Source organism: Mytilus trossulus, chromosome 4 (assembly GCF_036588685.1).
Source record: "Mytilus trossulus isolate FHL-02 chromosome 4, PNRI_Mtr1.1.1.hap1, whole genome shotgun sequence".
NCBI classification, from domain to species: Eukaryota; Metazoa; Mollusca; class Bivalvia; order Mytilida; family Mytilidae; genus Mytilus; species Mytilus trossulus.
The window spans coordinates 64,924,319-64,937,634 of NC_086376.1; the positions used below are offsets into that span (position 1 = coordinate 64,924,319).

The following is a 13,316-nucleotide window of genomic DNA, read 5'->3' on the forward strand; positions in this document are numbered from 1 at the left end:
CAAATTCACACCCATGGTCCCCATAAGTATTCAAATTTCTGCTGAACTGATGGTTGACACTATTTGTAATGACTTCAACTTTCTTATTTATGAAAGTTTCTTTGTACAACATCTGGTCTTTTCACTTATCAGGCCTAGGGTAGACACATGTCTGGTAGACACATGTCTGGTAGACACATGTCTATTTGTAATGTAACAGAAAATTCTGCAGGAAAAACGTAATTACTCATGAGAAACAAACTTCTTTATTATAATAGAAAAACAAAGGATATGGAGAATTGATAGATGACACAAAATCAGTTAATGCAAAACAAAAAGCTAAGAAACAGTGCTTTTATTGCTGTTCTTTATCTTAAAGTCACAGTGAGACCTTTAACATATACTCCCCAAAAAATTGCATTTCACTGCAAGTTTATTTAAAATATTTAGTAGGTCACTGAAGTTCATTAAAATAAATATTCAGCTTCTAGTCTCTTCTATCTAGACTTGGTTTATCAAATTTGTTCAAAGCAATGGTAATGTAGCAGGGAAAAAGGCTAAGTGACTGGTTTCATAATGGCCCTTAAACTCATTAACACAGACTTACTTTAAAGTATTAATTGTACAACAGATAACAAGATTGAATTTAAGCTTTACAATTTATTATATATAAAACATATAATGCCCTACAAAGTACAAATTATATACATAAAACCCACCAAAGCGGTTTGAAAATGAAAAAGAGGTACATATTCCCAGAGATCTTGCTAACAATAATAACATACAATAATAACTATAAAAGTATTTGTAATGTTTATCAAATGTCTTTGTATACACAGGCTAACAGTTAATGACCAACATTAAAGTAAAATTGAGTGTTTACTGAGTAGCCCCAAAAAGTTGTACGTACAAACCTACAGACTACCCTCTTAACAAAAACAATAGTATCTGACCCTCATTAACTGACAAAACCATTAAAAATTTACTTTGACAATGATCCATGAAAATGAGATCAAGGTCAGATGAAACCTCCCTGAAAGCTACACCCTATAATCATTCCATATACAAAATACAGTTACTCTATTGCTTTTAGTACCTGAGAAATAGACCAAACCACAAAAAGCTAAACATAGTTCATTGAACCCTGAAATAAAGGTCAAGGTCAGATGAAACAAGCCAGTCTGATATGTACATTTTATAATTTCTATACACCAAATAGTGTTGACCTATTACTTATAGTATCTGAGATACTGACTTGACCATCAATCTTATATCTTCCTCACTGATCCATGAAATGAAGTTGAGCTCAGGGTGAACCCTGTCATTTGGATATTTAGACATTGCAAGGAACACATATACCAAATTTGGTTATTCTATTACTCATTATAAGTGAGAAATTCCTATGAACAAAAAAATGCAGTCACTGACCAATGAAAATGAAGTCAAGGTCAGTGGACCTATGACAGACAGAAACTTCAAAATATGAGGTTTTTGCATACAAAAGTATGCAGGATCCAGATCTTCTACCATATAAAATATAAAGATTTATACAAATAGTTTATACTGTTGTGAGCATCACTGCCGCCTCTGAGTTTATAAAAAAATTAAAGAAAATGAACCGGTTTTAATGTAAATGTAAATTGACCTACCTTCCTCCATCCTCCCCCTTTTCAATAGCCAACATTGCCTGTAAATCTGTCCCTTTAAGTCCAAACTCTAACAATTCTCTCATGGCATCTATGTTGTAAGGAATTCTTTCTATGCATTCATGGAAAACCCACGATCTTTTCTTAATCTTACTCTGAAATAGTACAATAATTTCTCTTACATGAGTTTCCAATAAACAAAAATGTTTCATGTTGGATTTCGTTACTGATCACAGAAAAGAAGAAGCCAGAAAACATAACAAAAATGTTAACGAAAAAGAGAGGATCTCACATCTTAAACTGTTGTCCTGATCATAAAGTTCAACTTCAGTATTTTTTTCAGTTCCTTTCACATGGCTTTGCAATGGAGGTTTCTTTGGTTGTATTATTCAACCACAACAGCTGTAGATCATTAGTTCCTGCAGTAAGGTACATTTGACCCTGGTTTCTAAATGTGTGTACATGTATTTTTATATTTCCTTGTTTTAGTTAGTGATCATCCTGTTTGAAGCTGCACTGTAAAGGTTTTTATAGTGTGTTTTCTTAAGCAACTTCGTGGTCTAGAAATACAAAAAAAAGGTTTGTTTGCACAAAAAGCTGGTTTAACCACAACACATTTTGTATGTAAACAAATGATGTGCTTCATTCACTTTGTGAATAAACCCATGCTCTAAATCCAATAAAATCTGTTTGCACATGCATATATTGACTATTGCAGAATAATGAATTTTATAAATTCGCATAAATTTAACATGTTTGATTAACTTAAAACACTTCCAACCTCTTAAATGATGCACATGTTATTACTAATTCACTTATTATTACTGTAACATATTGCAATTTGAAATGAACATATTTGACCTAGATGGGACAATCGTTCTTAATGGCTGTTCAAAACTCCTCCCTCTAAAAAAATCACATTAACATTGGTTTGCTTGTTAACAAACAAAATGGGTGGTTCATGGAAGAGCCTACACAATCGCTCCACACTTATACACAGTTGTCCTAATCAGAATCGTAATAATTGATGCAAGCTACACTTTATTGTAGTTTTAACATATGTACAATGTAGGCATTATATTCGTGTCATTTTAGCCCTCACTATTGCTCTGGCAAAAATAATCAAAAATATAATGCCTAGCCATGTTAAAACTACAATAAAGTATAGCTTGCATCAATTATTTCTTAATTAGGTTATCTGGACCCTGTGTTGTGTCTTGATGTTTGTCTTTGTAATTTTTTTTTCGAGGACTCAGGAGTCAGTTGTTGTATGTTTTTTTTTTGTACTGTTCAATATTGTTGATAATTTCTGTTATCCTTTAAAATCTTTTATTCATAAAATAACTGAATGTAGTCACCAAATCTATTATTCATAAAATAATTGAATGTATCCTTTAAAATCTATTATTCATAAAATGATTGAATGTATCCTTTAAAATCTATTATTCATAAAATAATTGAATGTATCCTTTAAAATCTATTATTCATAAAATAATTGATGTTCTTACCAAATAATCTTGAATAGACGCAATAGACACATCAGATTTCTTCCATTGTCTCTGGTATACTCTATCTGTATCTAGACCATAAGCTTTAGCCAGCTCTAAAGCCTCTCCATACTCTTCATGGTCAATCTGAAGGGAAAAAAAATGATGTGTAATTAATAAAATACATCTACATGCAGCTAATATGTAACTACAAGTAAATATTCATAAACATCAGGAAAAACAAAACAATGGAAATTTTGGACTTACAAAAACAACATTTAAATGCATTTTGAATTTATCTTGTATTTTGATTTGTCAACCGATCAATTGAATAACAGTGTTAAAAAGGGGGAGGGTGTAATTCAATGGATAACACTGTCAAAGGTGGAAGAGAATTGGTCTTTGTTTATATATGTATCCTTGATAAGACTTTTGACAATACTAATACATTGAATAGACTGACCCCATTAATTAGGATTAGTTGCATGGATGGGTCATATTCACATTTTTTTATACAAGTTTTCCCTTTGATTATAAAATTTCAAACCTACAATATGTTTCATAGGGATCTTGTTAACAGAGATATCAATGTTACAATGCAATGAACACAGATATATATCTTCCACTGGGGTTATGTCTGTAATCCTATCTTTACTACATTTATATGATTAATTTTGATGTCAATATTCATTCACCTTTCTAGTATACAATTCTTCTGGGGTCGTTGATTTGAGACACACAAGTCTATATGTTCTGTTAATTATTCTGAAATAAATAATGAAAAATGACAACTAGAGGCTCTAAAGAGCCTGTGTCGCTCACCTTGGTCTATGTGAATATTAAACAAAGGAAGCAGATTGAAAATTGACTACAAAGGTCAATAACTCCTACAGGGGTCAATTGACCATTTCGTTCATGTTGACTTATTTGTAGATCTTACTTTGCTGAACATTATTGCTGTTTACAGTTTACCTATATCTATAATAATATTCAATATAATAACCAAAAACAGCAAAATTTCCTTAAAATTACCAATTCAGGGGCCGCAACCCAAAATCAGGTTGTCCAATTTATCTGAAAATTTCAGGGCAGATAGATCTTGACCTGATTAACAATTTTACTTCATGTCAGATTTTCTCTAAATTATTTGGTTTTTGAGTTATAAGCCAAAAACTGCATTTTACCCCTATGTTCTATTTTTAGCCGTGGCGGCCATCTTGGTTTGATGGCCAGGTCACCGGACACATTTTTTAAACAAGAAACCCCAAAGATGATTGTGGCCAAGATTGGATCAATTTGGCACAGCAGTTTCAGAGAAGAAGATTTTAGTAAAAGATATATAAAATTTACGAAAAATGGTTAAAAATTGACTTTAAAGGGCAATAACTCCTAAAGAGGTCAACTGACCATTTTGGTCATGTTGACTTATTTGTAAATCTGACCTTGCTGAACATTAGTGCTGTTTACAGTTTACCTATATCTATAATAATATTCAATATAATAACCAAAAACAGCAAAATTTCCTTAAAATTACCAATTCAGGGGCCGCAACCCAAAAACAGGTTGTCCAATTCATCTGAAAATTTCAGGGCAGATAAATCTTCACCTGATTAACAATTTTACCCAATGTCAGATTTGCTCTAAATGCTTTGGTTTTTGAGTTATAAGCCAAAAACTGCATTTTACCCCTATGTTCTATTTATAGCCATGGCGGTCATCTTGGTTGGTTGGCGGGGTCACCGGACACAATTTTTAAACTAGATACCCCAATGATGATTGTGGCCAAGTTTCAAATAATTTGGCCCAGCAGTTTCAGAGGAGAAGATTTTTCTAAAAGATTACTAAGATTTACGAAAAATGGTTAAAAATTGACTATAAAGGGCAATAACTCCTAAAGTGGTCAACTGATCATTTTGGTCATGTTGACTTATTTGTAGATCTTACTTTGCTGAACATTATTGCTTTTACAGTTTATCTCTATCTGAAATAATATTCAAGATAATAACCAAAAACAACAAAATTTCCTTAAAATTACCAATTCAGGGGCAGCAACCTAACAACGGAATGTCAGATTCATCTGAAAATTTCAGGGCAGATAGATCTTAACCTGATTAACATTATTACCCATGTCAGATTTGCCCTAAATGCTTTGGTTTTTGAGTTATAAGCCAAAAACTGCATTTTACCCCTATGTTCTATTTATAGCCATGGCGGCCATCTTGGTTAGTTGGCGGGGTCACCGGACACAATTTTTAAACAAGATACCCCAAAGATGATTGTGGCCAAGTTTGGTTAAATTTGGCCTAGTAGTTTCAGAGGAGAAGATTTTTGTAAAAGTTAACGCAGGACGACGACGGACGACGACGACGGACGCCGGACGCCAGACGCCGGACGCCAAGTGATGAGAATAGCTCACTTGGCCCTTCGGGCCAGGTGAGCTAAAAAAGTAATTGTTAAAAAATTATCTGTACATCTAACCTAATACAAAAATACACCAATTACATCTGAACTCATCAATAGATAACTGTTCTTCTTAGCATTTGTATCCTTGCTATAACTATTAAGTTTTATCAACTATTTTTGCAATAACTTAATTATGCTACTTTGAATTAATTTTTAGTTTTCAAAATACTTTTGTTTGTGCCATAATATATATTAATGATGTAACACTGTCCCAGGTTAAGGGAGGGTTGGGATCCCGCTAACATGTTTAACCCCACCACATTATTTTTGTATGTGCCTGTCCCAAGTCAGGAGCCTGTAATTCAGTGGTTGTCATTGTTTATGTGTTACATATTTGTTTTTTGGTTCATTTTTTTACATAAATAAGGCCGATAGTTTTCTCGTTTGAATTGTTTTATATTGTCTTATAGGGGCCTTTTATAGCTGACTATGGGGTATGAGCTTTGCCTATTGTTGAAGGCCGTACGGTGACATGTAGTTGTTAATGTCTGTTTCATTTTGGTCTTTTATGGATAGTTGTCTCATTGGCAATCATACCACATCTTCTTTTTTATATTAACACTTTATTTCTGATTTCTGAACATCTATTTATCGTACTTTGGTCTTTTTCTTGGTGGTTGAAATCTTTCCATGTCTGTAACATAATAAAGGACATCTTTTGTTAGTTTGGTTGTCTTGGAAACAAAAGAAGTTTCTTCATCATCACTGTCTTCAAATTCTTCTTCAGTTGTATCACCAAGTCTTCTTTTCTGAGGGAACACACATTCAACCTTCAAGGAAAAAATTGTACCTTTATTATCTGAATTGCATATAGACTTAAATTCAGATAGTGAAAAAAAATAAAAATTGTTCCTTCTTCCTAGAAAGATCTTAAACTAGAATACACCTTATCGCTATTACCGGTTGACAAAAAAATCTGCCCCACTTCCCACTCCCATACAACAATCACCTTTCCATTGTGGCGTCATATATTTTGTATTATGACATCAAAATTTTACAGGAACCTTTGTGATGTCCAGTAATGGCAGACAAATAGGGATAAGGTGTATGTATATGTGTCAGTAAAAAAATAATGCTAAGCTTGAACGTTCATAATTTCAGGCTTAGTGAGCAAAATTAACAAAAATTGGTATAAAAATAAATGTAATGTACAACTTCAGTAAATGTGTCAACTTTACCTCTAATCCTAGAAATCCATCATGATGAACCCCAGTCACACGGGATGATGGTTCAAACCATTCTGGTGAGGTTCCTAGTAAATTCTTCAATGTTTTTGTTGATGACACTGTCACTGCACCAGTACAACGAGACAGAATAAGTGACTGAAACAAGAATAAACCTTAGCATAGGATGTGAAAATAATATAACCCTATTCCTTTGTCATATCAACTACCTGAATATAATTAATTTTGCTACATTTTCCTTTCCTGTAACTACGTCTATGGGCTTGTTTAACAACCTCGATCGGCTATAAAGATCTTCCACTGTCTAAACCTTTCTAAGCTGGCTAGGATTTAATATTAAGTGAATACTGATTTTTTTATACAATGGGCATTTGTTTTTTGCAGTTAATTATCAACTAACATAGATTTATTGAAACAATTCAAAGAATTAAATGTAGAAAAAAAAATTACAGATACAACAGACCTTAAAAAAATGTCATATTAATGTTAAAAACATTTTTAATTACAATTAAAAGAAACATAAGATCTATTTTGAGCCAAAGTGGGAAACTTTAGCATGTAAAGCCTGGTTATATTTACCTTACTATTGATACAGTTTTATTAAAAAAAAATCTATTTTTAGACAAAATTGGAAACTTTAGCATGTAAAAAGTGGTTATATTTTACCTTACTATCCCACCAATTCACATCTACTAGATTTTTACATGGAACCAAATCTGAAAAGAAATAATCATACTTAGTAATACAAAATAAAGGGCTGTGCTTTAGCGCATGATACGCCTGTTGCTCTTTTAAGTTTTCTTTTATGCTTTAAATGAATTTATATGATCAACTAGAAAAAGTGTGATCCCTGTCAAATACCCCCCCTTCCCCCCCCTAAGTACATCTTAATTTACTGAACATTCTTGCTGCTTAAAATTATCTCTATCTATAATAAACTTGGCCCAGTAGTTTCAGAGGAGAAGATTTTTGTAAAAGATTACTAAGATTTACAAAAAAATGGTTAAAAATTGACTATAAAGGGCAATAACTCCTAAAGGGGTCAACTGACAATTTCAGTCATGTTTACTTATTTGTAGATCTTACTTTGCCGACATTTATTGTTTTTTACAGTTTATCTCTATCTATCATAATATTCAAGACAATAACCCAAAACAGCAAAATTTCCTTAAAATTACCAATTCAGGGGCAGCAACCCAAAAACTGGTTGTCCGATTCATCTGAAAATTTCAGGGTAGGTAGATTTTGACCTGATAAAAATTTTACTTCAGATTTGCTTTAAATGCTTTGGTTTTTGAGTTATAAGCCAAAAACTGCATTTTACCCCTATGTTCTATTTTTAGCCGTGGCGGCCATCTTGGTTGGTTGACCAGGTCACGCCACACATTTTTTAAACTAGATACCCAAATCATGATTGTGGCCAAGTTTGGTTTAATTTGGCCCAGTTGTTTCAGAGGAGAAGATTTTTGTAAAAGATTACTAAGATTTACAAAATATGGTTAAAAATTTACTATAAAGGGCAATAACTCCTAAAGGGGTCAACTGACCATTTCGGTCATGCTGACTTATTTGTAAATCTTACTTCGCTGAACATTATTGCTGTTTACAGTTTATCTCTATCTATAATAATATTCAAGAAAATAACCAAAACCAGCAAAATTTCCTTCAAATTATCAATTCAGTGGCAGCAACCCAACAACAGGTTGTCCGATTTATCTGAAAATTTCAGGGCAGATAGATCTTGACCTGATGAACAATATTACCCCATGTCAGATTTGCTCTAAATGCTTTGGTTTTTGATTTATAAGCTAAAAACTGCATTTTACCCCTATGTTCTATTTTTAGCTGTGACGGCCATCTTGGTTGGTTGGCAGGGTCACGCCACACAATTTCTTAACTAGATACTCCAATGATGATTGTGGCCAAGTTTGGTTAAAATTGGCCCTGTAGTTTCAGAGGAGAAGATTTTTGTAAAAGTTAAAACTAGAGGCTCCAAAGAGCCTGTGTCGCTCACCTTGGTCTATGTGAATATTAAACAAAGGAAGCAGATGGATTCATGACAAAATTGTGTTTTGGTGATGGTGATGTGTTTGTAAATCTTACTTTACTAGTCTTGCTGCTTACATTTATCTCTATCTATAATGAACTTGGCCCAGTAGTTTCAGTGGAAAATGTTAATAAAAATTTACAAATTTTATGAAAATTGTTAAAAATTGACTATAAAGGACAATAACTCCTTAGGGGGTCAATTGACAATTTCGGTCATGTTGACTTATTTGTAAATCTAACTTTGCTGAACATAATTGCTGTTTACAGTTTATCTCTATCTATAATAAAATTTAAGATAATAACCAAAAACAGCAAAATTTCCTTAAAATTACCGATTCAGGGGCAGCAACCCAACAATGGATTGTCAGATTCATCTGAAAATTATAGGGCAGATAGATCTTGATCTGATTAATAATTTTACCCCGTGTTGGATTGCTCTAAATGCTTTGGTTTTTGAGTTATAAGCCAAAAACTGCATTTTACCCCTATGTTCTATTTTTAGCTGTGGCGGCCATCTTGATTTGATAGTCGGGTCACCGGACACATTTTTAAATCAAGATACCCCAAAGATGATGATTGCCAAGTCTGGATTAATTTGGCCCAGTAGTTTCAGAGGAGAAGATTTTTGTAAAAGATAACTAAGATTTACGAAAAATGGTTAAAAATTGACTATAAAGGGCAATAACTCCTAAACGGGTCAACTGACCATTTCGGTCATGTTGACTTATTTGTAAATCCTACTTTACTTAACATTATTGCTGTTTACAGTTTATCTCTATCTATAATAATTTTCAAGATAATAACCAAAAACTGCAAAATTTCCACAAAATTACCAATTCAGGGGCAGCAACCCAACAACGGGTTGACTGATTCATCTGAAAATTTCAGGGCAGATAGATCTTGACCTGATAAACATTTTTACCCCATGTCAGATTTCCTCTAAATGCTTTGGTTTTTGAGTTATAAGCCAAAAACTGCATTTTACCCCTATGTTCTATTTTTAGCCGTGGCGGCCATCTTGGTTGGTTGACCGGGTCACGCCACACATTTTTTAAACTAGATACCCCAATGATGATTGTGGCCAAGTTTGGTTCAATTTGGCCCAGTAGTTTCAGAGGAGAAGATTTTTGTAAAAGTTAACGACGACGGACGACGGACGACGGACGACGGACGACAGACGACGGACGACGGACGCCGGACGCAAAGTGATGGGAAAAGCTCACTTGGCCCTTCGGGCCAGGTGAGCTAAAAACGGATGACGACAGACGAAGTGATGGGAAAAGCTCAATTGGCCCTTTGGCCCAGGTGAGCTAAAAATGGTCTTTCTTAATCAAACTAGACTAAACATGAATACCTTTAACTTTTTTACGTAAATTATGTTTGACAATTTCACCAGATAAAAACTCACCTTTTAGAGTCTTCCCTCTCTGTGGATTGTCTGTAAACTCCGGACTAATCTCATCAAAATTAGGCTACAAAAGCAAAATTATATGCAGCTTTTATTAATTAACTTTTTTGCTTTGTTAATAAAAACCAGCCATTTACGATTTTAATTTATATTACTCAGATCCTTTTACACCACAATATTTTTCATTTTTCAACAATTTTTTTTTTTCATTTTATGAAGAAAACAAAATACTTTTGGTTATTTTTTTTCTTTCTATAAATATAATCAAACAAAAGAATCAAGTAAATGTTAAAAATGAAATTATCTGTATAAATCTGCAACACCAGAAAATATAATAAATTGCGATTACAATTATTAACTAAATAAGATATAGTACCTGCTCCTCAAGTCCCCAGCAATGGTAAAGTTTCAGTGATGGTAGTCTCCAGATGGTCAGCTTCCCAGAGTAATGTAATCCTACCACTAACTTGTCATTTGGTGAAATACACAGTTTAAATACTCCATCCTACAACATATGGTATACAGTATAACCTCGGTAATCCAACACACTGGGGGACCAGAAAAAATGTCGGATAAAGCAGGGTGTTGGAATACTCAGTTTTTTTTCTGCAAGGATAGGCATATTTTGGGACCATGAAAATGTGTCGGTTAAAGCAGGATGTTGGAATACTCAGGATGTTGGATTAGGTAGGTTACATCTGTTTATCATTTTTTACAACACAATTATTTTAAGAAAGTTATTCAATGAAAAATGTGACCATTTTTTGACATGCAAATATTTCAGTCAAATTCTTTAAAAAAAAAAAAGAAGAGAAGTTGGGAAATTTCAATGTGATAATAAACCATGCTGACCAGGATAGACATTCATGATATTTCTTTGTGTCTACAAAATGTTATAGAGTTTACAATTAAATATGTATGCTGTTTTGTATGCTGTTTAAAAAGCTTTGTTTCGCTAAGATAACCTGCAGATGTTTACAAGTTTAGGTGGTGGAATAATGATTTATTTACACCTACCTATAATCCTTATTTCTAAAGTTTTAAGATTCACACATAACTGAACATATACAACCTTTTTTGGTTCATTCTGTAGATTGACTACACTAGCATATACTCAGACATGAAAATGTCGATGAAAGTATTGATAAAAGTCAATGAGACAACTCTATATATAGATATAGGAAGATGTGGTGTGAGTGCCAATGAAACAACTCTCCATCCAAGTATCAATTTAAAAAGTAAACCATTATAGGTTAAAGCACGGCCTTCAACACAGAGCCTTGGCTCACACCGAACAACAAGCTATAAAGGGCCCCAAAATTACTAGTGTAAAACCATTCAAACAGGAAAACCAACGGTCTAATCTATATAAACAAAACGAGAAACACATATATATTACATAAACAAACAACAACTACTGTACATCAGATTCCTGACTTAGGACAGGTGCAAACATTTGCAGCGGGATTAAACCTTTTAATGGATCCAAACCTTCTCCCTTTTTCTGAAACAATAGCATAACATCACAAAACACACGATAAAATATCAATTGGCAGACTTAACTCAATTTACTTTATACAATGCTGATTAACTCAGAACCTAAAAGCTTAAAAAGTGAAGACAACACAATATTATTATTTACCTGAACATGTGGTCTCCTGTTAAAGATACCATTCACAGATTTCAGTCTTTTCATCAAGGTTCTTTTTTGCTGAGCCTGTAGTAAAAAAATGTCACTTACTTTAATAAGATTTTCAATTACAAAATAAGATATGCAAAGAATCAATTGGGGAAAAATATATAAATAGTATTTCATTATTTAAGAACAGAACAAATATCACTCACAATTTCATCTGAAGTTTCAGAAAAGAAAAAAAAATGGTTTTGGAAAACTTCATAAAATGAACAAAATTGAGGAACAAAACAAATCTATTTTAAAACCGAACAGAATGACTTCAAAATTCAAATCAAATATTTCTTGTATGAAATTTAAAATACTACTTTTTTTTTAAATTTGTTTTCCCCTTTTCCCCTTGTTTCAAATCTAATTTTATAACTACCTGTTTTAAATCTTGTTCATAATCTGTCACCATCTTATAGTAAGGATAATCAGATAAAATTCTCCAAGCTGTCACCCCTTCTTCCATGGATCTACTCAATGCAATTTCGGTCTGCATTCCAAGCCCTCCCACCAATAGAATTTTAGCTGGCTCATAGTACACAATAGAACTGATCCCTAGAGGATACTGATGATTAAACAGGAAATGATGTCTTGTTTGGAAGCCTTTGTCCCTATCAACCAGGTAGCTTTTCAGTCTTCCATGATAGTTGACAACTAATAACTCGGCTGACCTGTAATTAAAATGCATTTTACTATGGACAACAAATATCAAACAAAGGCATACTTAGTTTACAAATAGATTTTTTCAAATTATTATTCACTACAATAAATGTGTGAGTGATAGAAGAATAAACCTGCTTATAGATAATTCTGTATGTTCAATTTAAAAAATTACACAACAGAACTGTTTTTGACTTTTTTGTCAAATATTATACATTGTTTTTACACATCCACTGAAATGAAAGGGAGATAATTAGTGAGTCAGTTTGTGTTTTTAAACAAAACATATATACCATATCATATGTGATAGTTTTAAAGACTAGGTACACAACCAATCTGTGATTGTTTACAGAGGTACGGGGTGATTTAAAGCTTGAGATCTTATATAAATACTTGTATGATTTTGCCCTTTTTGTCTTTATATTTTTGCAATTGTTGTCATACACCCAAACTCAGTTTTTTCAAGAATTCACTATTAAATGAGTATCTACTGCATTTTTTTCTGGATAAATTTTGTTATTACCATGGAGCCTCTAACTTAAGATCAGTAAACAACAACCCTGCCACGGCTCTGCTCAAATCTAGAGGCTTAGTCATGTCTTCTTGGGCCTCCTGTAGATAAATGTAGACATTTAAATGATAACTCAATGAAATTTAGTAAACAAATATTGAATATGATTAAAGTTATTAAACAATGATAATTTGACTGATGTTTTAAATACTTATGAAAAAAATTAACCCAATTAACTATGTGAGCAT

General features: G+C 32.8%; 1 protein-coding gene across 1 annotated transcript in view; it reads right to left on the reverse strand.

Annotated features, from left to right (window-relative positions):
* LOC134715755 (NBAS subunit of NRZ tethering complex-like) overlaps positions 1–13,316 on the reverse strand; it is a 65,548-nt gene that overhangs the window by 47,045 nt on the left and 5,187 nt on the right. The window contains exons 7-17 of the mRNA XM_063578170.1: positions 13,081–13,169; positions 12,277–12,568; positions 11,859–11,933; positions 10,593–10,721; positions 10,217–10,280; positions 7,426–7,475; positions 6,754–6,897; positions 6,173–6,345; positions 3,808–3,877; positions 3,134–3,259; positions 1,629–1,780 (exon numbers count right to left, since the gene is read on the reverse strand). Coding sequence (XP_063434240.1) covers positions 1,629–1,780; positions 3,134–3,259; positions 3,808–3,877; positions 6,173–6,345; positions 6,754–6,897; positions 7,426–7,475; positions 10,217–10,280; positions 10,593–10,721; positions 11,859–11,933; positions 12,277–12,568; positions 13,081–13,169 — 1,364 coding nt within the window. The remainder of the gene's footprint in view (positions 1–1,628; positions 1,781–3,133; positions 3,260–3,807; positions 3,878–6,172; positions 6,346–6,753; positions 6,898–7,425; positions 7,476–10,216; positions 10,281–10,592; positions 10,722–11,858; positions 11,934–12,276; positions 12,569–13,080; positions 13,170–13,316) is intronic.